General features: G+C 42.8%; 1 protein-coding gene across 7 annotated transcripts in view; it reads right to left on the bottom strand.

Annotated features, from left to right (window-relative positions):
• Positions 1-24,289, bottom strand: part of ALG6 (ALG6 alpha-1,3-glucosyltransferase) — a 57,957-nt gene that overhangs the window by 9,847 nt on the left and 23,821 nt on the right. For 6 of the 7 annotated variants that reach the window (XM_008265129.4, XM_051857674.2, XM_070078361.1 and 3 more), the window contains 9 exons: positions 22,078-22,167; positions 19,209-19,297; positions 18,519-18,601; positions 17,456-17,520; positions 11,746-11,931; positions 10,710-10,845; positions 8,539-8,624; positions 7,151-7,235; positions 2,747-2,817 (listed from right to left, as the gene is read on the bottom strand). In XM_008265129.4, coding sequence (XP_008263351.2) covers positions 2,747-2,817; positions 7,151-7,235; positions 8,539-8,624; positions 10,710-10,845; positions 11,746-11,931; positions 17,456-17,520; positions 18,519-18,601; positions 19,209-19,297; positions 22,078-22,167 — 891 coding nt within the window. The remainder of the gene's footprint in view (positions 1-2,746; positions 2,818-7,150; positions 7,236-8,538; positions 8,625-10,709; positions 10,846-11,745; positions 11,932-17,455; positions 17,521-18,518; positions 18,602-19,208; positions 19,298-22,077; positions 22,168-24,289) is intronic. The other variant, XM_008265132.4, reaches the window with a different exon arrangement.

The raw sequence follows: 24,289 nt of genomic DNA on the forward strand, positions 1-24,289 counted from the left end.
GATAGGGGCATCCCAAATGGCATCTTAACCACTGCACCAAACACCCACCCATGGACCTCCTTTTAAAAATGCCCTATATAGGCCGGCGCCACAGCTCACTAGGCTAATCCTCCACCTTGCGGCGCCAGCACACCAGGTTCTAGTCCCAGTCGGGGTGCCGGATTCTGTCCCAGTTGCCCCTCTTCCAGGCCAGCTCTCTGCTGTGGCCAGGGAAGTGCAATGGAGGAAGTACTTGGGCCCTGCACCCCATGGGAGACCAGGATAAGTACCTGGCTCCTGCCATCGGATCAGCGCAGTGCGCCGGCCGCAGCAGCCATTGGAGGGTGAACCAACGGCAAAGGAAGACCTTTCTCTCTGTCTGTCTCTCTCACTGTCCACTCTGCCTGTCAAAAAAAAAAAAAAAAAAAAAAGAGTAAAAAATGCCCTATATAGGCCGGCGCCGTGGCTCAATAGGCTAATCCTCCACCTGCGTTGCCAGCACCCCGGGTTCTAGTCCCAGTCGGGGTGCCGGATTCTGTCCCGGTTGCTCCTCTTCCAGTCCAGCTCTCTGCTGTGGCCTGGGAGTGCAGTGGAGGATGGCCCAAGTCCTTTGGGCCCTACACCCGCATGAGAGACCAGGAGAAGCACCTGGCTCCTGGCTTCGGATCAGTGCAGTGTGCCGGCCGCAGCGGCCATTAGGGGGTGAACCAACGGCAAAAAGGAAGACCTTTCTCTCTCTCTCTCTCTCTCTCACTGTCCACTCTGCCTGTCCAAAAAAAAAAAAAAAAAAAATGCCCTATATAATTTTGAGCATTCTCTCGTTCTTAGAAGGATAACTTTTCCCCATGTCAATCAGCATGTGAGATGTAAGCTCTTGGGTTATGAACTGGCTGAAAATGACTACACTAAGAAAATACTAGAGTTCTTTCCATTTCACTGCTTAGTGCTTCTTAAGTAAGAATGAGTTCATGTTAACAGCAAGTACACAGTGGGTGTTCAGTAATATTGCTTTATTTTTCTAGGTCTCAATTCTTCTCCATTTATTCAATCAATATTTATCCACTAAACCCAAGTATGATCAAAAACTGATTACATACAGGCACTGAAGGAAGTGCAAAGATGAACTGAACTCAGCCCTAACCTTCAAAGCCCTCTACACTTCATAACCAAGTAGTAAAATCTCCTGCATCCTCAACCTCTTCTCAGATCCTCCCCCTTCACAATTTTGACTGAAACCATGTCTAGCTTCCCCTTCTTGCCAGAATAAATGTCCAAGTTCCTAAAGGAGCCTCCAAGGTCCTACATGATTCCCACCCATTACCGCGTCACCGTGGAAGATCTAACTTGGATGTGGGCTGCAGGGGATGATGGTAAGCAGTCCTCCCAGCTGCAAAGGTATCAGACTGCTCTGTTCAGAGGAAAGAAGCTTTCCACACAGGCCAGCCCAGCCTCCTGGGAGGCTCTGCAATGAGAATTTAGTCCAAAGTGCTACCTGATCAAAGCAATACACTACCTTCCATTTGCCACTGATCCTTCTGCACACGTATTTTCTAGTGAAGACAGGGTGAGGAGGAGAGTAGTGGTGGGTTGGGACTGACCTGGGGGAAGACACAAGTATTGCAAAGTGTTCTGGGCAGATACATTTTTTTTCTGAGGATAACAGAAAGCGCGAGTTTAACTATCCAGCAGTGGATGAGAAGTGCAGACTAAGGTCTCAGGAACAATCAGCCTCCTCAGCGGGTGCTCTGGGGCTCTTAAGAAGTACAAAGGAGAGGAGAGGCAGAGCTGCAAGTCAGGTGCATGGAGCTCAGGAGTAGATGGACGACAAAACTGCTTGATAACAGGGCATTTTATCTATCTCAAATATCAATGCAGCTTCTTGAGGGCTTGTTGATGGCTTGATCTTAGCCATGAGAAGGACGAACAGGATGTCTGTACAACTAAGCAATGGCAAAATATTATTTTCTGAAATCTGAAAGAGGCAAAGTGTTATGTTAGGAGATTCCAGTGCCTCATTAGGCAGAATGAGAGCCACTCTGCCCAGAGCCCACCCCTTCCTACCTATCGTTATCTGTGCCCCTTTTACACTCTGTTATAATGAATTCAAATTTCTGGTCATGCTGACCAGGCAGGGCCAGATTACTCTGCAACTTCAGCTGGCTTTCCAATCAAGGCCAGCTTCTGGAATTCACAAGCAAGCATTATTTAGCAGGTACTATTTTAATATTACGATAATAAACCCCCTGGTGTCATCTAGTTCTTTCTATGAAGACCAAGAAGAAACTCTAATGCTCTTAAAGTAATTTCAACAGGAAGTGCCAATAAGATCTATATGAAAGATTGTGCCTTCGGGAAGGAAGGGAGGGAGGAAGGAAGGAAGGAGGGAGGGAGGGAGGGAAGGAGGGAGGGAGGGAGGGAGGGGGAAGGAAGACCCTCTGGGAGAACTGGAGAGAACAAGGCTACTGAAGAGATGTGGAAAGGAATGAAGTGAAGAAACTCAACTAGGAAAGCCCCTTTGGAGGACATATTTTTGTTAGTACACAGAAAATGTAGATCAAAAAACAGGAACACATCAGGAACATGTCAGTCATAATCCTCCCTTACTGTGGTTTATAAAGAAGTAAAATCTTCAAAACAACTATGAATTAATTTTTGCAAAGATATAATTAGTATTTCAATAGTGTAAGTGAATATTTGTGTGTAAATTATAAAATTTATGTATTATAAGCACATAATAACAAGGCATACTTCACACATTTCTACTTACAATGATACCAAGAGAATGGACTTTTCATGTACTTGGAAAGAAAATAAAAAGAATGACAGTGCACAGCCAACCTTTAAGAAAAAATGGGAGGAGGGAAGATATAACAACTTGGCAAATATCAATTTAATTATGAATCTAAATAAATATCATTTCAAGTAAAATTTTAATTTTCTATCTCAAAGTAAAATATAAATATAGCACCAATATGCATAATATTTTCATCAAATTTTAAAATCAAAACTTTTTTTAAAAAACGATTGCAAAGTTATAATAACTTGAGAATCAGGTGTTAATAAACAAAACCAAATACCTCAGACACAACAATCACACCTTCCTCCTCCTTTGGAATTTCTGACAATTTAAATTAAAAAGCAGGAAGGAAAAGACGGTCAAAATCTAAAACTGGCAAAACCAATCTACTTCAGTGTTTTTAAAATGTGTATGCCAATAAAATACAGTAAATGTCTTCTAATCATTTGCTAGTTGGAGTTTTAAATTTAAAAAGTACTCAGATCTATTTTCAGAAGTTTGTATTCTGCATATCAGACATACATGTATACATATCCTTCCAGTTCTTGAGTGGAAACACCTGAATTACTACTGTGCACCTGCCATATGTTAACCCACTGGCAATCCTATCTACCATACACTTCTCTCCAGTACCCTCTGCTGATGGAGGCAGAGGAGTGGTCTAAGCCACACCTGTTTTAATAGGACGAGTAATAACCTACGTGCTAACACTCACACTCCCTCACACTTGTTCTCCTGCTACCGTGTCAGACGGTGTAATTTCCCTGTTAAAAATTCTCTAACAGGGGCTGGCTCTATGGCACAGAGGGTTAAGCTTCTGTCTGTGATGCTGGCATCCCATATCAGAGCACTGGTTTGAGTCCCTGCTGTCCCACTTCCAATCCAGCTCCCGGCTACTGGCCCTGGAAAAAGCAATGGAAGGTAGTTTCAAATATCCGGACCCCTGCCACCTAGCTGGACAACCTGATTGGAGTTCTGGGCTCTTGGCTTCAGCCTGGTCCAGCCCTGGCCATTGTGGCCATCTGGGGAGTAAAATAGAAGACAGAAAATCTCTCTCCCTTTGTGTGTCACCCAACTTTTCAAATAAATAAAATGTCTTTAAAAAAAAAAAAAAAGTAAAATAGCTTCCTATTACACTTAGAATAAAACTGGAACTCCTACAAGACCTGACTGTTCCTCACTTCCTACCTGTCCCTTTATGCCTCAGACATGCCAAAAGTGTTCCTGCCTTTAAGGAAAACCCTGATTTCCTCAAGTCAAGGCCCAGATCTTCTTGTGACTGGCTCCTTCTGGATGGTCATTCACTTCTTAGGTCTAAGGGTCCCCGCCCTCATCTAGAGCTGTGTGCTGTAGCCCCAGCCCACCAGCTCTCTCTACAACACCGCTGACTGCAGAACACTCAGTCTATCTTCCTGTTGACAGGTTGCTTTTCTTTGTTGTCACTGTCTGCCACTGTCAGGAAAGGCCCCAGATAGAGACAGCAGGGCTGTTCTCAGTCCTTCACTTACATGGTGGCACCCAGAAGAGGACCTGCCACGTTACAGGGCACTCCATAAATACCAGCTGAGTAAATTAAATACAAATCGTTGTGCGCCTCTGGATCAACAGATTCACCAGACTACCTCAATCCCAAATTGATATGGAGATGTAATTCAATCAAACTTGAAGGGAAATTTTGAAAATTTTGTATTTATTTGAAAGGCAGAGAGACAGACAGTGATCTCCCACCTGCTGGCTCACACCCTAAATGCCTGCAATGGTCGGGGCCAGACCCAGCTGAAGCCGGGAGCTGAAGACTCAGTCTGGGTCTCCCATGTGCTTGGTAGAAACCCAGGTGCTTGAGCCATCTTCCACCAACTCCCAGGGTGTGCACCAACAGGAAGCTGGAACCGGAGCTGGGACCTGAACCTGAGCACTCTGCTGTGGGATGCAGACATCCCTGGCTAACCACTACGCCCAATGCCTGTCCCCAGAAAATGCTGTAAAAGTAATAATAGGCAATGTTTTATAAACTCTCAGAAATATACAACAAAAATTCAAAACAGCATCAACAAAATCAAACTAAAGAAAATTTAATTTTTTAAACACAGGGACTTGTATTAAAACCACAGCAAACAGAATAGGAAATTAAGAAGAAGAAAATATTTTTTCTGGTTTACAGCCCCAGAATAACTGTCTCCAACACTGCTATAATTACTCAAACTCTAAAATTCTATTATCTTTTTAAATATTTTTTTAATTATTTATTATTTGAAAAGCAGAGTTACAGAGAGGCAGAGGCAGAGAGAGAGAGAAGTCTTCCATCAATTGGTTCAATCCCCAAATGGCTATAACAACTGAAGATGGGCTGATCTGAAGCCAGGAGCCAGGAGCTTCTGGGTCTCCCACACAGGTGCAGGGGCCCAAGCACTTGGGCCATCTTCTACTGCTTTCCCAGGTACATTAGCAGGGAGCTGGATCGGAAGAGGAGCAGCTGGGACTCGAACCAGCACACATAGGGGATGCCAGCACTGGCTGCTTTAATCCACTACGCCACAGCGCCAGCCCCTATTTCATTATCTTTGACATGTATCTTTATTTAGCATACTATTTCCTAGAAAAATATATAATCTTTCACACATTTGAAAATATTTCAGGGTAGGCTCATTGAAGATAACAGAGAATTATTAACCATATCCATTGTGTTCTAAATGTCCTATGGAATATTAACAGTAGATGACTTAGTATGCTGAGTTCACTCACAGAACGAAACAACAGAAGTCATCAATAAAAATGTAATGAAAAGGGAAAGAGGACCATGAGTTACCCTTTTTTGTGCTATGGTAGAGATTCGATGTTGAAATAGTTCACTGTTATGTTCTCTGTTCAGGACTGTTTTTAGTAGACCATGTATGTAAGTGGCAATCCCAGAATTTAAACCCTAAGTTCTACAGTGCTGTCCTTTTACAAGTACAATGGGATTTACTGTTTTCATAAACTAAAGGTTTTTAATACTTTAAAAGGTATTTTTAGGAGCAGGCATTAGGCCTAGCACTTAAGGCACCAGTTGAGAAGAACCACATCGTGTATCAGAGGCCCTGCTTCAATACCGAGCTCTGGTTCCTGACTCCAGCTTCCTGCTAATACAGATTCTAGGAGGCAACTGCTTCGGCTCAAGTAACTGGATTCTTGCCACCAGTGTGGGAAGCCTGGGTTGAGTTCCCCACTCCCAGCTTCAGCCTTTAAAATCAAAAGACTTTTATGTCATTTTATAAATGAAGGCATACAGAACAAAATTTTAAGTATCACACAAACAGAATCATGAAGTATGTGTATAAACTACAGAATATATACCCAATCCATCTTCAAACTGATACAGGTCATCTTCCTAAACACAGATCTGACCCTTCTTCTCAGAAACCACTTTGTCTCCTATTGCACACAAACTGAATTCCAAACCTCTTCAAACCAAAGTCTTACAGAGTTTGGTCCTTTTGACCCTTACTTCTTACCATATCCTCTCCTACCCTCAACACACATACACACACACACACCAATTTTATTGGCAGTTTCTAGAATATTCCCTATTTCTTCTTATCTCTACAAATTCTAGGTCCTTCTCATCTTGAATTTCCTAATTGCTATATGACCTCCTGTTCTAAATCTTGCCCAGCTTTCAAAATGTAGCTCAAACCTCACTTCCTCGCAGCACCTTTTAAAAATCTTCCTTCAAGATACATCTCGCTTTCTCATTCCATCACAGGACTTCAGCTATACCTGAGAGAATTTGATTCTGCCTAATAACAACAATTATGCAAGCATATGTACATTGTCACTGTTTTCTTTGTCCTCCCTCATTCACTAATATAACCCAGAATTAAATAGCTATTGAATTCAACTGAAAGGTTGTTCAGCCCAGCACAGCATCAAAGTATATATAATAAATGACAAATACTATTCAAAGAAAGAATATAATTATCTACATTTTTAAATGATCAGCTATAGGGGTTGGTGCTGTGCCTCAGCAGGTTAAAAGCCTTGACCAACAGTGCCAGCATCCCATGCGGGTGCCAGTTCAAGTCCCAGCTTCTCCACTTCCAGTCTCGCTCTCTGCTATGGCCTGTGAAAGCAGCAGAGGATGGCCCAAGTCCTTGGGCCCCTATACCCATGTGGGAGACCCAGAAGAAGCTCCTGGCTCCTGGCTTTGGCCTGGCCCAGTCCTGGTTGTTGTAGCAATTTGGAGAGTGAACCAGTGGATGGAAGATATCTTTCTCTCTCTACCTCTCTCTCTGTAACTCTGCCTTTCAAATAAATAAAATAGTAAGTCTTAAAAATAAATAAATAAATAATCATTTGTAGCAACAATTAAGTATATCTAAATAATGAGAAACTTACCAGGGTAAATTTAAATCCTTTGGGAGAAGGCTGAAGTATTAATTTTACACATGCAGGAAGCAGACTCAGAAATGTAAAACAAAAGCTAAAGAATTAATAAAAACAAGAAAAATTTAGTTTTCATGGATATAAATATTGCTAACCAAAATAAAATATTTTTAAAAGTATGAGGATCACTTTATTTATCAACCTACATTAATTTCAAACTAAAGTTTATTTTTTAAATTTAAGACCAAATAACATTTACATATTTTGTTTAGGACTGTATGATAGAGAACAAAGCATAACTCTAAATACACTAAACACTGCTGACATTATTTTAGTCTTTAATGTCATATACAGAAAAGAAACAAAGAGGCCAGTCATTCTACTCTGGTGGTTTTGTGACATGCCAACTTGGCCAGGCTGAATACCACCCCGAGAATTCCTTTCTGGGAGGCCTCCTGGCAGGGTGGGCTACCAGGGATCCTCTCAGAAGACCTGGAGTGTGGAAGGAGGCAGCACCCATCTCCCAGTTACTCAAATGCCAACCTAAGGAAGACACTGCACAGATGTAAAGTCCTCATCCAGCTGACTTTAAGTTCATGAAAGGCAAGTGGCCTGGGGGCCTACCTTAATCAGTGGGAGCGCATACAAGAAGGCCCATACCTTGCCTAACGGCAGCTGGGCCGGAATGGCCCTGGCCTCCCCCAGAGACGCCTGCCTGGGGGACCTCAGTTGACTCAGCCAGCCCCACAGCAGCAGAGCCAGCTCCTTGTAATCAATTCATAGACACAGTCCCATCATCTGCTCCTGGTTCTCCTCTGCTTGATCCTATTACACCACTGCCAATCAAGACCCTTCAAGATACTGAAGTTGGGTTTAGTGTACTCTCTGTTTAAGAAGAACATTAGGTGAGGCCAGTGTTGTGGCACAGGGGGTGAAGGCACCACCTCTGACACCAGCATCCCATCTGGGTGCCAGTTCAAGTCCCAACTGCTCCACTGCTGATCCAGCTCCCTGCTTATGTGTCTGGGAAAGCAGATGGTCCAAGTACTTGGGTTCCTGCCACCCGAGTGGGAGACACTGACGGAGTTCCAGACTCCTGGATTGGGGTTGGGGCTCAGCCTCGGCTGCTGCAACCATCTGAAGAATGAGACAGTGGATAGATGTCTCCCTCTCTCTCTCTCTCTGTCACTCAGCCTTTCAAAATAAATAAATAAATCTAGGTAACAATTCAGAAAAGTCTTTCCAATAAAACAACTCAAATAAGAGTTTTATACAGAGGAATTATTTTAAGTGATGTGGAAAATTCACCAACACGCACCTCACTCCCTAATGATAAATAGATATTATCATAATACTTTTAGAGAAGCTTATAAACACTATATACAAACTGTGTCTCTTACCTGATTATTATCTGGATGTCACGTGGCAAAATATCCTTAATCTTCAGAAAAACACTGAAGCTGCACCAAACATTGGCTACTTTATCCTTCAAAGAGATTTGTTAGTTTTACATGACAGTGTAACTGAAAGAACTGCTAAACCCCACAAAGTACAGTCCCTATTCTAAGTAAGTGAACCTCTGAGACATGTGAGACTTGTATTCATAATTGTAACAAATTGTGCAGTAGATTAACTCTCTAATCAGTAAACATACACACATACACATTCTCGATATTTTTTCTGTGATGGGAGTTGATCTAAAAGGTAGCCAACCATAATCTCGACACTCCCAAAAAATACTTAATATCTTTCAAAGAGCAGTACACTATCTCTAAACACAGAACATATTCATTTTGGGAAATTTTTCTTTAAAAAAAGCCTTTTTTCCCTAATTTGTAGAACACATATTATAGTTGACGCATTTTATCACACGTCTGAGTGTATTTAAAGTAACCTACCAGCTACCAGCTACCAGCAATGACAAGAGCTAATTGCTAATAAATGAAGAAGTTTAAAGGTATTAGCAGTTGTACTAGGATCGCTTTCAAAATTAAGTTTATGAACACAGTGGTCGTGCTCAACAAGCCCATCCTCTATACGGCGGCCTGAGGCACAGCCGTGGGGACACGAGGTCAAGAGAGGAACCTTCACTGCCAACTGGACCCTTGGAGCCAAGAAATGCTCTTCTGCTTTTGAGGGCAACAAGTAAATGGAAGAAACTGGCAGCACCACTAAACACGCGTGATGTTCATTTGGTCATTATTGTGATAAAAACCGTTTCTGAAATGGAATGTAAGGCAAATAACCAGGCAGCTTCTGTGGAAAACCATGCTTTTCTTTATATAGGTGTTTAAAAGTTAGAGGTTATATAAAGAAGAAGGTATGAGGACAATTTTCAAATCACAGCTCTGCCAGGTCCTAGTCATATGAATGCCCGTCTTCTCATCTGTAAAGTGGGATCACAGCTACTTCAAAGCTACTGTGAGGATCAGACAGTTTCAGGGACGTATGCGGCAGCATAAGTGACTACAGTGTCAGTGTCATCACCACCGTCATCCCCCTCCACACACACATTCCTGCTCCTTCACAATTAATTCCTTTCATCCTTTCTTTCAAAATGCAGTTCTAACTTCCTGTAAAACTTACTGAAAGAGTAGAGAAATTGATATATTCAAGAATTAGAAGATATATACTTTTCTAATCCTTCTTAAAAGAAATGTTATTCAAGAGTAAATTATCTGTAAATATGTTGTCTCTTTTACTAAAGGCCTTTTTGTTTTAGGAAAAAAAAAAAAAACTAGTTTAATTACTAAATCTAAATGGTCAAATTATTGTCATGAAAGTGTAACAAGAGGAGCCAGAGCTGTGGCACAGCCGGTTAAAGCCCCTGCCTGCAGCACCAGCATCCCATATGAGCCACTCCACTTCCAATCCAGCTCCCTGCTAATGTGCCTGGGAAAGCAGCTGAGGATGATCCGAATCCTTGGACCCCTACACCCACATGGGAGACCTGGAAGAAGCTCCTGGCTTTGTCTGGACCCAGCCCGTGACTGCGGCCATTTGGGGAGTGAACCAGCGGGTGGAAGACCTCTTTCTCCATCTCTACCTCTCTCTGTAACTCTTTCAAATAAATAAAATAAATCTTAAAAAAAAAAAAAAAAAAAAAAAAAAAAAAGTCTAATAAGAGTGATTAGACCAGCATTAAATGAAATAATTCTCATTAAAAATTTCTATGGGTGAAGATTTTATCTCATAAGGAATTATGATATCTTTCTGAAGCAAACATGATTTTTAGTTAGACAAATAATTTTCTAAGACTAAAGTGAGAATATAAAGCAAAAACTTACAGAGCTGCTAACTTTGTAGCTACAACTTTTCATGCTTTCTTTCATTGTGAACCCTATTTTATTAGAAAACGTGTAAATTATGGATCTGCCAGTGGCATAAACATTGCCTACTCATCTAATGTTCTAGAAAATGCCAGCTGGGTCCCACACTGGCAAGGAATGACTGCAGAGGAACACAGCTGAGGCACAGCTGAGGCTCCTAATCCTCGCCTTCTCCAGGAGACCCCCGCAGGTCACAGGGGAGGTACAGTCACAGGAAAGAATGAGAGGAGCTTCAAACATGCCTCAAACAGTCCGCGGTCAACTGGGAAGAGTCTTCTTAGGACCTGCAGCGTCTGTTCCTTATCTGTGAAGAATGGCAGCCAGCAGAGGATGAAGGAAGCCGCCACAGTACAAGCTAGCTTAAGTAAGAGCGCAAACCTACGACGAAACAAAGGCAACCGGTAAGACAGGGGACAGATACAAACTCTGAAAAATCTACCTCAAGCGCACTGAAGGCAACCAGGGCAAAGGGATGGCTATGCCAAATCCATGCCACCAACACAAGTTCAAGAGGGGAGTCTGCTCAGACCAGAGTGGAAAAGAAGTGCATTCTCCACCAAAAAGGCGACTATCATCAAACTGATTAACATTTCCCTTAGGTGCCATTTCCCTCGGAATAAAGGACTGCAGCCACGATGAGAAACGTCGAATGGGGACATAGTTCTACCAAGTGTATCATGGCATAAGCTCTAATGTGATGAAATCCTACAGCAATGCTCTAAGAAGCCAACAGTAAATGGACATTGGCTAAAATATTTCTCCAGTTAGGAAGATGTAAAATAAAAGAATACAGAACACGACTTAAGTCTCTCTTTGCCCACTCACCCATGAGCAACATATTTACAAGAAATTACCAATGGACAAAGTGAGACCACCTTCCTCCAGGTTAAGTTTACCAAATTCTCTGAAGTAAGTTTTTGCGATTCTGGTATTTCAATGTTAATAAAAAAAATTGAAGGGAAAAGGCATTTGGCCTAGTAGTTAAGACTCCTGCCTCCCACATTGGAATTCCTGGGTTTGATTCCCAGCTGTGGCTCCAGATTCCAGAATCCCACGAATGCAGAACCTGAGAGGTAGCAGTGATGGCTCAAGTAATTGGGTTCCTGCCACCCATGTGGAGAACCTGGATTGAAATCCCAGCTCCTGGCTTTGACCCAGCCCAGCTATGGTAGTTGTGGGGATTTAAGAGTAAACCAGCTGATAGGGGCTCCTTTCTCTCTCTGTCTCTCTAGTTTGTTCTCTCTGCCTTTCGGGGGGGAAAAAAAAAAAGTTACTTACCCTTTTCCCTTGAGGCCTTTTTTAAAACACTTGCCCAATAAAAAGCAAAAAAATGGCAAGGAATGGTAAAGTTCCATCTGTTTATAATTTAAAGCTAAGCAAAATGCCAGTGACCCTAGCAGGTCCCAGTCATAAGATACTCCAAGAACACCCCACAACGCAAAGCCAAGACTCACAGAATTATATATGAGCCTGTGTCAAGGAAATTATCTCAAAAATTAAGAGGTCTTACATTTTACAGAGCAGATTTCTTATGATTTTAAAGTAACATATACATATAATGAGAGCTATTTCTAAACAAGAATATTTTAATAGATTAAAGTGATTAGCAAATAGCAAATTCCAGTTAACAGGCTCAAATATATTAAATCTGCCAAACAGCAAGTGATCTGTTTAGGTTTAAAAGAGCAATATATAGTTAAAACATAGCTTTGTTTCTGTTAGACTACTTAACAATATTACTAGAACAGCACACCAAAATCAGCAGAATAAGACAACGTTCAAATAGCAAGTTCAAAATTTTAAAACGTGGGCAGACCTTTGGCACAGTGGTCAAGATACTGCTTAGGATCCCTGCATCCCATATCAGAGTGCCCGGGTTCACATCCTGACCCTGCCTGTTTCCAGCTTCCTGCTAATGCGCACACTTGGAAGCAACAGGTAGTGACCCAAGTACATGGATCCCAGTGACCCATATGGGAGACCCAGACTAGTTCTAAGTTCCTGGCTTTGGCCTGGCCCAGCACTGGCTCTTGTGGGCATCTGAGGAATAAACCAGCATAAAGAAGATCTAACTTTCAAATAAGTAAATAAGAACGTTTTTAAAAACTAACAGGCTCAGTATACTCCCTCTATAATTATTATATTCCTTATGTCAGTAATATAGATTAATAAATGTGTGATTAGTAATTAGTAACACTATTCATTAAAAAAAAAAAAACAGTATTAGCTGTGGTGTAGTAGGCTAAGCCTCCGCCTGCGCCATCAGGATCCCATACGGCTGCCATTCATGTACCGGCTGCTCCTCTTTCTATCCAGCTCTCTTCTATGGCCTGGGAAAGCAGCAGAGGATGGCCCAAGTGCTTGGGCCCCTGCACTCAGGTGGGAGACCCAGACTCCTGGCTTCGGATCAGCCCAGCTCTGGCCATTGCGGCCATTTGTGGAGTGAACCAGTGGGTAGAAGACCTTTCTCTCTCTCCCTCTCTCTGGAGTCTGTAACTCTACCTCTCAAATAAATAAATAAAATCTTTTAAAAATAAAATTAAATAAATAAAAAATTTTAAAATCGGTATTAGATTTTCAGTTCTAAATGGTGAGTGACGCACTCATGATTACCTCCTCTCCTTCCTGAGACCCCCCTTAAAACGTCAAAGAATTGAAAACATCTAAATTCACAGCCATAAAGAGAAAACAAGACTGGATTACAACAGCTAAAGGCTTTAACAGTTCTAGAAGACAGGAACGAATGAAACGGGGTGCAAGAAGTCACAGCACGTTGGTGGCCTGGGGAAGCCAGGAGCCAACCCACCCTGTGAGACCCCACAGAGCGTGGGGGGCCAAGCAGCCTGCAGAGCTCGAGTGCTGTGTGAGAAGGAAACCAAGGGGACTGAGTGAAAATCCGTGCACGGGAAGGCAAATCTCACCCCACCTGTACAAACAGTATCTGGCCTCGATCTCCCCGTCAGCAACAAGGAAGGCACAGTTCCTCAAAGAAATGCAAGAACTACCCAGGGCAGCTAGTCCAGGAGTACTGTAGTACAAAGCTGTCCGCCTACAGACACTTAAGGATCCCAAGTGTGCTGACCAACTCTGCCCACGGACCAGCTCTAGAGGGAGTTCACATTTTTCTTCTTCCTCATTTTTTAAAAAAAGATGTATTGGCCGGCGCCGCAACTCACTAGGCTAATCCTCCGCCTTGCGGCGCCGGCACACCGGGTTCTAGTCCCGGTCAGGGCGCTGGATTCTGTCCCGGTTGCCCCTCTTCCAGGCCAGCTCTCTGCTGTGGCCAGGGAAGTGCAATGGAGGATGGCCCAAGTGCTTGGGGCCTGCACCCCATGGGAGACCAGGAGAAGTACCTGGCTCCTGCCATCGGATCAGCGCGGTGCGCCAGCCTCAACGCGCCGGCCGCGGCAGCCATTGGAGGGTGAACCAACGGCAAAGGAAGACCTTTCTCTCTGTCTCTCTCTCTCACTGTCCACTCTGCCTGTCAAAAAAAAAAAAAAAAAAAAAGATGTATTTACTCACTTGAAAGTCACAGTTACAGAGAGAGAGGGAGAGACAGAGAGCTCTTCCATCCACTGGCTCACTCCCCAGTCAGCGGGCAACATCCAGCACTGGGCCAGGCCAAAGCCAGAAGCCAAGAGCTTCATGCAGGTCTCCCACATGGGTGCAGGGGCCCAAACAACTAGGTATCTTCTGCTGTTTTTCCCAGGCCATTAACAAGGAGCTGGATCAGAAGTGGAGCAGCCAGGACATGAACCGGTGTCCATATGGGATGGTGGCGCTGCAGGTGGTGGTTTTACCCACCACACCACGACGCCAGCCCCATCTTCTTCATTCTTATGAGCAGATACACTAGGATCAAATAGGCATTTAAGGAAAACATATGACAGCAAAAGAATCAAAATGAAAAATGGAAGAAACTGACTCTGAAGGAATAGAAATTACTCAGGGAACAAAAAAAAGTAAATTCTAATTACAAATTTAAAATACACTTATTAACAAAATTAGTGAAAAGTTAAAGTCAAGATAATCTAAATCACAAAAGACAAAGATGCTCTAGAGATGAAATATCTAATATCTGACTAAGAAGCTCAAGAAACAAGGATTTGTGATTTCATATCAAGGAAATATGAGAGCTTCACGAACTGATGAATAGGAGTCTTCAAAATGAATGACCCCATGCAAGTGAGCAAAACAATTAGAAAGAACACCTGTGCTGAGGGGGCTGGCACTGTGGAGTAGTGGGCCAAGCCTCCGTCTGCAGCGCCTGCAACCCATATGGGCACAGGTTCAAGTCCTGGCTGCTCCTCTTCCAATCCAGCCCTCTGCTATGGCCTGGGAAAGCAGCAGAAGATGGCCCAAGTGCTTGGGCCCCTGCACCCATGTGAGAGACCCAGAAGCTCCTGGCTCCTGGCTTCGGATAGGCGCAGCTCCAGCCATTGTGACCATTTAGGGAATGAAACAGTGGATGGAAGACGTTTCTCTCTGTCCCTCTTTCTCTACCTCTCAAATAAATAAATAAATCTTTAAAAAAAAAAAACCTACGCTGAAACAAATCATTAAAAATTTCAGAGCACAAAAGATAATAAAATAACAATAACAGTAACAAATACCTATATAATGCTATCTCCCAAGAACTGTTTCAAGTGCTTTACAAATATTAATCCATTTAATTTTCAAAACAGGCTCACAGAGTAAGAGACATTACGGTTCCCCTCTTATGGATGAGAAAAGCAAAGCATATAATGGGTTTGGTTTTTTTTGGTCTAGCAGTTAGGACACCAATGTCCAACATCAGAGTACTTGAGTTTGAACACTGGCCCTGGCTTCTCTGGGAGGCAGCAGCAATTCAAGTAATTAGGTTCCTGCTGCTGGTGAAACAGGAATCCTAAATTATGCTCCCGGCTCCCAGTGTTGGCACCATCCTGACCCAGCCAGCGCAGGTATTTGGGGGAATGAACAAATAGATGGGAGCTTGCTTTCTTTCTCTCTCTCTCCTTCTCCTTGACAGAGTTAAACAGTGAGAGAGAGAGACAGAGAAAAAAGTTTTCCTTCCGTTGGTTCACTCCCTAAATGGCCACTATGGCTGGAGCTGAGCTGATCTGAAGCCAGGAGCTTCTTCCTGGTCTCCCACATGGGTGCAGGGGCCCAAGCACCTGGGCCAACTCCACTGCCCTCCCGGGCCACAGCAGAGAGCTGGACTGGAAGAGAAGCTGCTGGGACTAGAACCTGGTGCCCATATGGGATGCTGGCACCGCAGGCAGAGGATTAACCAAGTGAGCCGCGGGGCCGGCCCCCTCAACGAAATAATTTCTTTAATGTATCTCCACAAAATGGCTTCAGAATCCCAAAAGCTTTAAGAGTCTACTTCAAACTTTGGGGAGCAGCACAATGTGTTTGCTAGAATGGCTAAAATGAAACTGACAACTGGTAAAGATGGGGAGCACCTGGAACTTTTACATCACTGTGTACAAGAGTGTCCACTGGTACACTATGCTTAAAAACAACCAAAGATTGGGGCCAGCAGTGTGGCGCCCGGGTCAAGCGACACTGGCATCCCATACTGAAGCACCAGTTGAAGTCCCGGCTGCTCCACTTGCAAACAAGTTCCCTGTTAATGGGCCTGGGAAAGCAGAGGAAGATTACTATCCATGTGGGAAACCCAAATGGAGTTCCAGGCCCCTGGCTTTGGCCTAGCCTAGCCCTGGTCACTGTGGTCACTGGGGAGTGAACCAGCAGATGGAAGACCTCTCTACTACTCTGCCTTTCAAATAAGTTAATCTTTTCTTTTAAAAAAAAAAAAATTTGTAAACAACCTTTTTCGTTTCTTTACATCATTGTTCTTGATATTGTTAGGTCATTTGATAGCCATGGTCCCACAAACGGCATTACCACCAACAGCAAAACTAAACTGGGTTAAGTGGACTGGTTTAAAATTATGATAAAAACAACTGCCAATTAAATAGTTTGCAGATCTTTTGACAGACACACATATTAATTTTATTATAACAGAAACCAAGTGGCATCAAAAGAAAAAGTTCTTGATTAAACTATCACATTTCTGTGTATTGCCTTTTATTTTTCTTTAAGACATAAGGCTACAGATAAGAACATTCAGTATATTCAAGACAGATAGGAGGACATATACAGACTATTATCAATTTAGCCTTAAAGATTTGTTAGATATCTTTTTTTTTTTTTTTTTTTTTTTTTTTTTTTTTTTGACAGGCAGAGTGGACAGTGAGAGCGAGAGAAAGAGAGAAAGGTCTTCCTTTTGCCATTGGTTCACCCCCCACAATGGCCGCTGTGGCCGGTGCACTGTGGCTGCTGCTGTGCCGATCCAAAGCCAAGAGCCAGGTGCTTCTCCTGGTCTCCCATGTGGGTGCAGAGCCCAAGCACTTGGGCCATCCTCCACTGCACTCCCGGGCCATAGCAGAGAGCTGGACTGGAAGAGGAGCAACCGGGACAGAATCCGGCACCCTGACCGGGACTAGAACCCGGGGTGCCGGCGCCACAGGCAGAGGATTAGCCTATCGAGCCGTGGCACTGGCCAAGATTTGTTAGATATCAAAAAACGCATACCTAAACAGATTTTAATTATCCACTTTCAGTTTCCATAGTTACCACTATGTTAGAGAAACAATTTGTTTTAAAATTCTCCTTTTTTGTCAGATAACATTTACAAGAGACAAGAAACACATTATGCCCTTTCTGAATCAGGGAGCACAACCATACTTGGCATTCTTCTTCCAGCTCTCCAGCATTTTGTTCCCAAGCCAAACAGATGTGAAAAAGGAATTCTACTTATGATAAACATGTACTTTATACTTCAAGGAAAAATTTGGTAGAGAGATTCTTCTATATCATTGCAAAAATAACTTATATAAGCAAGCAGCAGATGGCGTTATATAAACTGAGCCTAGATTTCATAATACATAAAGTGTCATAACATGCAAACTGATTTCAATTCCAAATTAGAAAAGGATACTGAAAATGTCCATAGTCAATAAGAATAAGGCCTGGATACAGCAATATGCATAATGCATTAGCAATCTGTAAGGGAAAATATTATGAAATAAGAAAGTCATCTGCGACATCACTCAAACAGTTTGCATCTAACTCTGCAGCTAGCAAACATTCTTCTTCTGCTATCATAGGCCTGTTTTTCAAAATACTCCACGTTTATCAAACACCTTTTTTTTTTAACACCTCTTTAGACACTGAGGTTTTCATGGAGGTGACTCAGGACACTTCCGAGAAAACGAAGTCACTAAACAGCATTTGTCTCAGGAAGTACCTTTACAAAGCAAAGTGACAACAAGCAGAAGTGAAGCTAACAACTAACCTATCTAAAATGGCCAACTAGAAAATTATTTAATAACTATGACCACAGAACATACAACTTTTCAAAAATGCTTTTCAGTTTAATGATTTTCACAAACCAGATGAAAATTCATATTTATGGGGCTGGCAGTTGTGGCACAATGGGTTCAGCTGCCACCTACAATGCCAGCATCCCACATTGGCACTGGTTCGAGTCCCAGCTGCTCCATTTCCAATCCAACGCTCTGCTAATGTGCCTGGGAAGGCAGCAGTAGATGGACCAAGTGCTTGGGCCCTGCCACCCATGTGGGAGACCTGGAGGGAGCTCCTGGCTTGTGGCTCCTGCAACCATTTGGAGGAATGAACCAGCAGATGTCTCTCTTTGTCTCTCCTTCTCTCTCTAACTTAGCCTTTCAAATAAATAAATAAATAAGACTTTTTAAATTAATTAAATAAATAAAAGGCTTTTTTAAAAATCCAGATTCACTCATTAAGCAATGAATTTAAGCAGAGTGGAGTTCAACAGTACCTAAGTTCTAACATTCAGTGGGTAACAAACCACAATAGTAAGGCATTATAATGACTGCTGTAAGCTGATGTTTCCTAAAGGAAAACTAACTGACAGAAGATACAATGTTCCTCATTATTCTATCCATTCCCTAAGCTTCTGTTGCATCTATAGGCTAATAAAACATTTCAAAGATGACACAACAGGTTGAAAAACTCACCTTTTTTTTAGTTGAGATTTCTTTTAAACAACAACAGTACAAAACCACCGCAGGTATGTAAATGAGCAAATCAGCAATTAAAACTGGAAAAGTAAGCAAATAACTTTAAGCATGAATCCAATCGGATTGACAGCAAGCCACTCCACTCCTCCCACCCACCTTGACTGACAGCTCTGCTGGCTCAGGAGCCTCCCGACCTGCACACAACTGGCCCTGGGCACGCCCTTCATTCTGCATATAACTTCACTTTGTCAAACAAATTCACATATTAATCAATTAGATGTACCCAACTTTCTCTCTTTGCTCTCATTTGTGCTTAAAAATTAGGCATACTTAGAGCTGGCGCTGTGGCATAGTGGGTAAAGCTGCCGCCCGTAGTCCCAGCATCCCATGTGGACGCCACTTCTGATCCAGATGCTCCACTTCCCATCCAGCTCTCTGCTACGGCCTAAGAAAACACTGGAAGCTGGCCCAAGCCCATGGGCCCCTGCACCAGCATGGGAGACCTGGAAGAAGCTCCTAGCTCCTGGCTTCAGATCAGTCCAGCTCTGGCCATTGCAGCCATTTGGGGAGATTCCAGCAGATGGAAGACCTCTCTCTCTCTGCCTCTCTGTAATTCTGCCTTTCAAATAAATAAATCAATCATTAAAAAAAAAGTTTACTTGTATACTTAATACCTATTGTTCTTACCTGTTGTACGCATAAAGAGCTTATGTGCCTGACTCTCATATCCACGTGACGTATGGAGAGCAATCCAGTCTGGATTTATAAACTTTGCCCTGCAAATCAAAACATACACACTTACACCTTATTCCTCATCATTTTTAGCAATAAGGACATAGGAACTTATTTTTTGAGAATTAGTCATTCCTCTTACAAAGCAATAGACTCAACGCTTAAGATTTATTCTTTTTATTTAATCAAATGATAATGACTAAAGCCATAAAACAGCATCTGCTCTGCTCATCTTTTCATTTTTTTTATTTTTATTTTTTATTTATTTATTTTTTTTTTTGACAGGCAGAGTAGACAGTGAGAGAGAGAGAGAGAGACAGAGAGAAAGGTCTTCCTTTGCCATTGGTTCACCCTCCAATGGCCGCCGCGGCCGGCGCGCTGCGGCCGGCGCACCACGCTGATCCAATGGCAGGAGCCAGGAGCCAGGTGCTTTTCCTGGTCTCCCATGGGGTGCAGGGCCCAAGCACTTGGGCCATCCTCCACTGCACTCCCTGGCCACAGCAGAGAGCTGGCCTGGAAAAGAGGCAACCGGGACAGAATCCGGTGCCCCGACCGGGACTAGAACCTGGTGTGCCGGCGCCGCTAGGTGGAGGATTAGCCTAGTGAGCTGCGGCGCCGCCGACCTGCTCTGCTCATCTTACAATGAAACCATGTAACTAGAAGCCCACCTCCACTGTTCTCATATAAAAAAAAAAACCTGATGTGTCATTTCACTTATTAAATGTATACCTTGCAAAGAATAATATGTTAGTATTAATCAGAGGATCATGTTATATAATTTGTAATCTTTTCAGTTATCATAACATTGGCTAGAATAAACAGCTATTAATCACAAATCTTGGAGCAATTGATTGGCTCAGTATTAAGATGTTGCTTGGGACTCTGCCTCTCTTTCATGAGAGTATCTGAGTTCATGTTCTGGTTCTCTTGACTCCAGCTTCCTGCTAATGCACACCCAGGCCCCTGCCACCCATGTTGAAGACCTGGATTGGGTTCAAAGTTCTTGGCTTCAGCCTAGCCCAGCCTTGGCAGATGGGAAGTGAACCAATGGATGGGAAATCGCTCTCTTTCTCATCTCAAATAAAATAATATTTTAATTATAAATATTTGCATAAAACTAATCATAATCATAATGTTTAAAATATTTCCTTTTCTTTTTTTTTTTTTGACAGGCAGAGTGGACAGTGAGAGAGAGAGAGAGACAGAGAGAAAGGTCTTCCTTTGCCATTGGTTCACCCTCCGCTGAACCGATGGCAGGAGCCAGGTACTTATGGGGTGCAGGGCCCAAGGACTTGGGCCATCCTCCACTGCACTCCCTGGCCACAGCAGAGAGCTGGCCTGGAAGAGAGGCAACCGGGACAGAATCCGGTGCCCAGACTGGGACTAGAACCCGGTGTGCTGGCGCCGAAAGGCAGAGGATTAGCCTAGTGAGCTGAGGCGCTGGCCTATTTCCTTTATTTTAATTATTTGAAAGACAGAGGGAGACAGAGATGTCTCCCATTTGCTGATTCACTCCCCAAATGCCAGCATTAGCTGGGGCTGGCCAAGCTAAAGCTATCATAAGCCTGAAACTCAATCCAGGTCTCCCACATGGGTGCCAGGGATCCATGAGTCATCACCTGTTGCCTGCCAGGGTGCACATAAGCAGGTAGACAGAACTGGGAGCAGAGCCAGGACTTGAACCCAGGCACTCCAATATGGAATGTGGCAATCCAAGCAGTGCCTTTAATTGCCACACTAAACACTCACCCTTAAAAACCAAAATGTGAAATAAAATTTCAACCCTTTTATATTACCCTGAAAACTGCAAAGTATAACTGATTATCATGATAACTGGGAGCTTACTTTTAATCCATTTTTTTTTTACAAAATATGAAATAGTTAAAGTTGAAATAATAAAAACATGGAAGAGAAGCTCAGGAGATCCTGTGAGAAAGTTCCTCAAAATTTTGGCACAGTAGGTAAGACATGGTTTAGGACTCATAAATCCCATATCAGAATGTGTGGTTTGAGTCCTGGCTCCTCCACTTCCAACTCAGTTTCCTGCTAATGCACACCCTGGGAGGCAGCAGTATTTGGCCCAAGCTCATGCACTCGGGTCCCTGCCACCCACACAGCAGACAGAGATGGAGCTCCCAGCTCCTGGCTTTGATTTGGTCCAGCCCAGAACAAATGAGGCAGCCATTTGGGGACTGAACCAGTGGATGTGTCTTTCTCTGTATGTGCATGTGTGTGGGGGAGGGGTGGTGGTGGTGGTGTCTATCTGCCTTTCAAAGAAAGCAAAAGTGAAATTTCTGTTGACACACTGCAGTGTGAGTTGGAACACCAAATGCAGAATAGAACTAGGTCCCACCAAAACAGAGGCTCCTCATCTTCTCTAAACCACTCCACTCCTTTAAAAGGAAGAGAGATTCCAGTCCTAATTGTAAATCTCAAGGGGAACCCTAGAGAACTCCAATTCCTAATTTGACAGATGTGGTCAGAATACTACTTGGACCTGTAGTTTTCATTTACTTTGTGCCTTCACAGAAGATTTCCTGTGCACAACTAAGCTGCATTAGATTTGTCAGCAGTCCACACATCATTGGTAATATCTATAACTAGGAAACAAGGCTGGGTTTGCTTTTCTTTTTAGCCTGTCCTCCAAAGAAATTACAAAAATGTTCCAGCTCTGCTGGTTACCTTTCTTACAACCCAACCGTAATACATAACAACAGTAGCTTTCTGGTGCTTGTTCCTCTGTTCAACAAAGCCAGATCACACCGTGTCTTACTATACCTGTTAAGCACATAATATTCAGTCACATTCAGAAAGAAAAACTTACACATGTGCACACAGGAGACTATGATAAGCAGTAAGAGGAGGGTAATCCAATCCCCAGTACTGTAAGTTGTTATCACTGCTGTTAAAATACCTGGAAAGAAGAAACCACCAATCCATTCATCAATATTTAAGAAATAGATGTATTTCATTCCATTCCATGTATATTCATCTCTCCATTTCTTTAAATTTAAGCTTAACTATTGAATTGCTAAGCTATGAATAAGTAAACCATGACAGCAGACACAAATCCAAACTGTCCCAGGCAAACTGGAACTTATTGTCACCTATTATTAGATGCAATCAATGACTAACACTCATATAACAAATATGCAACAAAAAATAAAATTCACAACAGATGATCTAATAAACTAGAGAAACAATATTTTTTAAATCACAATTTTAACAAGCAAAACATCAATATTAAAGAACACATAAAGATATGGTTTATGGAAAGAGAACTACTTTATGTAACAGGCAGGCTTGGGATAAAACTGGGGTTTTTTTGTTTTCTCAATTTCTCATCTGTTTTATTTATTTTCCATTTTAGTACTTAAAATATTTGTTTATTTTCATTTCAGTTCAAAGGCAGAGCGACAGGAAGAGATCCTCCATCCACAGGCTTACACTCTAAATGCCTGTAATAGCCAGGGTTGGGTCAGGCTATAGCCAGGAGCTCAGAACTCAATTTGGGTTTCCCATGTGGGTGATAGGAATTCAAGTACTTGAGCCATCACCTGCTGCCTCCCAGGATGCACACTGGTAGGAAGCTGGATCAGAAGAAGAAAAGCCAGGACTCACACCAGGCACTACAATATGGGATGCAGGAGTCCCAAACAGAAACTATGTGAACAATGCTAGTTCCTATGTCCGGCTGGGAACTGAATCCAAGGAGTGGGAGGGTTCAAGGATACGCAGGTTAGCTGGAGGCCCTTTTCATAGGTAGACTCTTGGAAACTGGGACACACAAATAGCATGGACCAAAGGATCCAATTGTCTAGACAGAGAGCCTGAAGACAGGCATCAGTTGTATTACTGCCACTTTCATGTTACTACTGGGCACAGCAGCCATAAGTTTAATTGTGTCTGCCACATTTGTAGCTGAAGCATTAAGTTAAACATGTGAACCTGATCAGTTACTGCCTGACACAAGGTAAGTTCTCAAGAGTAGCCCCAACCAGCCTTTAGCCACAAAACCACTGGAATGGATATAGCAATGGAAAACCAAGTAATTCAAGAATCACATTTCAACCAAACTTGATTAGGTTTTCAGCTTCTTATAAGGAAAAAGCTAATTTTCATTCACTTTAACCTTGAGAGCCACAGGAGATAAATAAAAAGAGGCACTGACAGCTAGCTCATATATAAGACATATACTAACAGTATATATACTAACAGTTATAGATACTACAGATATGTACTAACAGTAAACTCACACACTGGATTACAAGGAAAAAATGATAAAGGTTAAAAACTGGGATCTCCATTGTTACAGAAATCCCTAAATTATAAGAAAGAGGCATGGAAGATAGTAACTTAAAAGTGTTTCAAGAGGCCGGCGCTGCGGCTCAATAGGCTAATCCTCCGCCTTGTGGCGCTGGCACACCGGGTTCTAGTCCTGGTCAGGGCGCCGGATTCTGTCCCAGTTGCCCCTCTTCCAGGCCAGCTCTCTGCTGTGGCCCGGGAGTGCAGTGGAGGATGGCCCAAGTGCTTGGGCCCTGCACCCCATGGGAGACCAGGAGAAGCACCTGGCTTCTGCCATTGGATCAGCGCGGTGCACCGGCTGCAGCGGCCATTGGAGGGTGAACCAACGGCAAAGGAAGACCTTTCTCTCTGTCTCTCTCTCTCACTGTCCACTCTGCCTGTCAAGAAAAAAAAAAAAAAAGTGTTTCAAGAAAGCTTCAAGATCTACCAATAGCAACAAAGCAACTAGCTTATGTTCCTGTTTTATATACTTCAGATACACCTGAAAGTTGTATAAATACTATTTATACACTGAGATGTATTTTCCAACTGACTTCCCATGTAATCTCAGGGGATATTTTATCAGTACAAAATATGGCTGCTATACAAACTACAAAATTACATTCAAGAGGGCCAGTATTGTGGAGCAGCAGGTTAAGCAGCCACTTGCGAAACCAGTTAAATTCCCTGCCTCCAATCCAACTTCCTGCTAATGCATTTGGGAAGGCAGTAGATCAAGATCCAAATGCTTG

Source organism: Oryctolagus cuniculus, chromosome 7, assembly GCF_964237555.1.
Source record: "Oryctolagus cuniculus chromosome 7, mOryCun1.1, whole genome shotgun sequence".
Lineage (NCBI taxonomy): Eukaryota > Metazoa > Chordata > Mammalia > Lagomorpha > Leporidae > Oryctolagus > Oryctolagus cuniculus.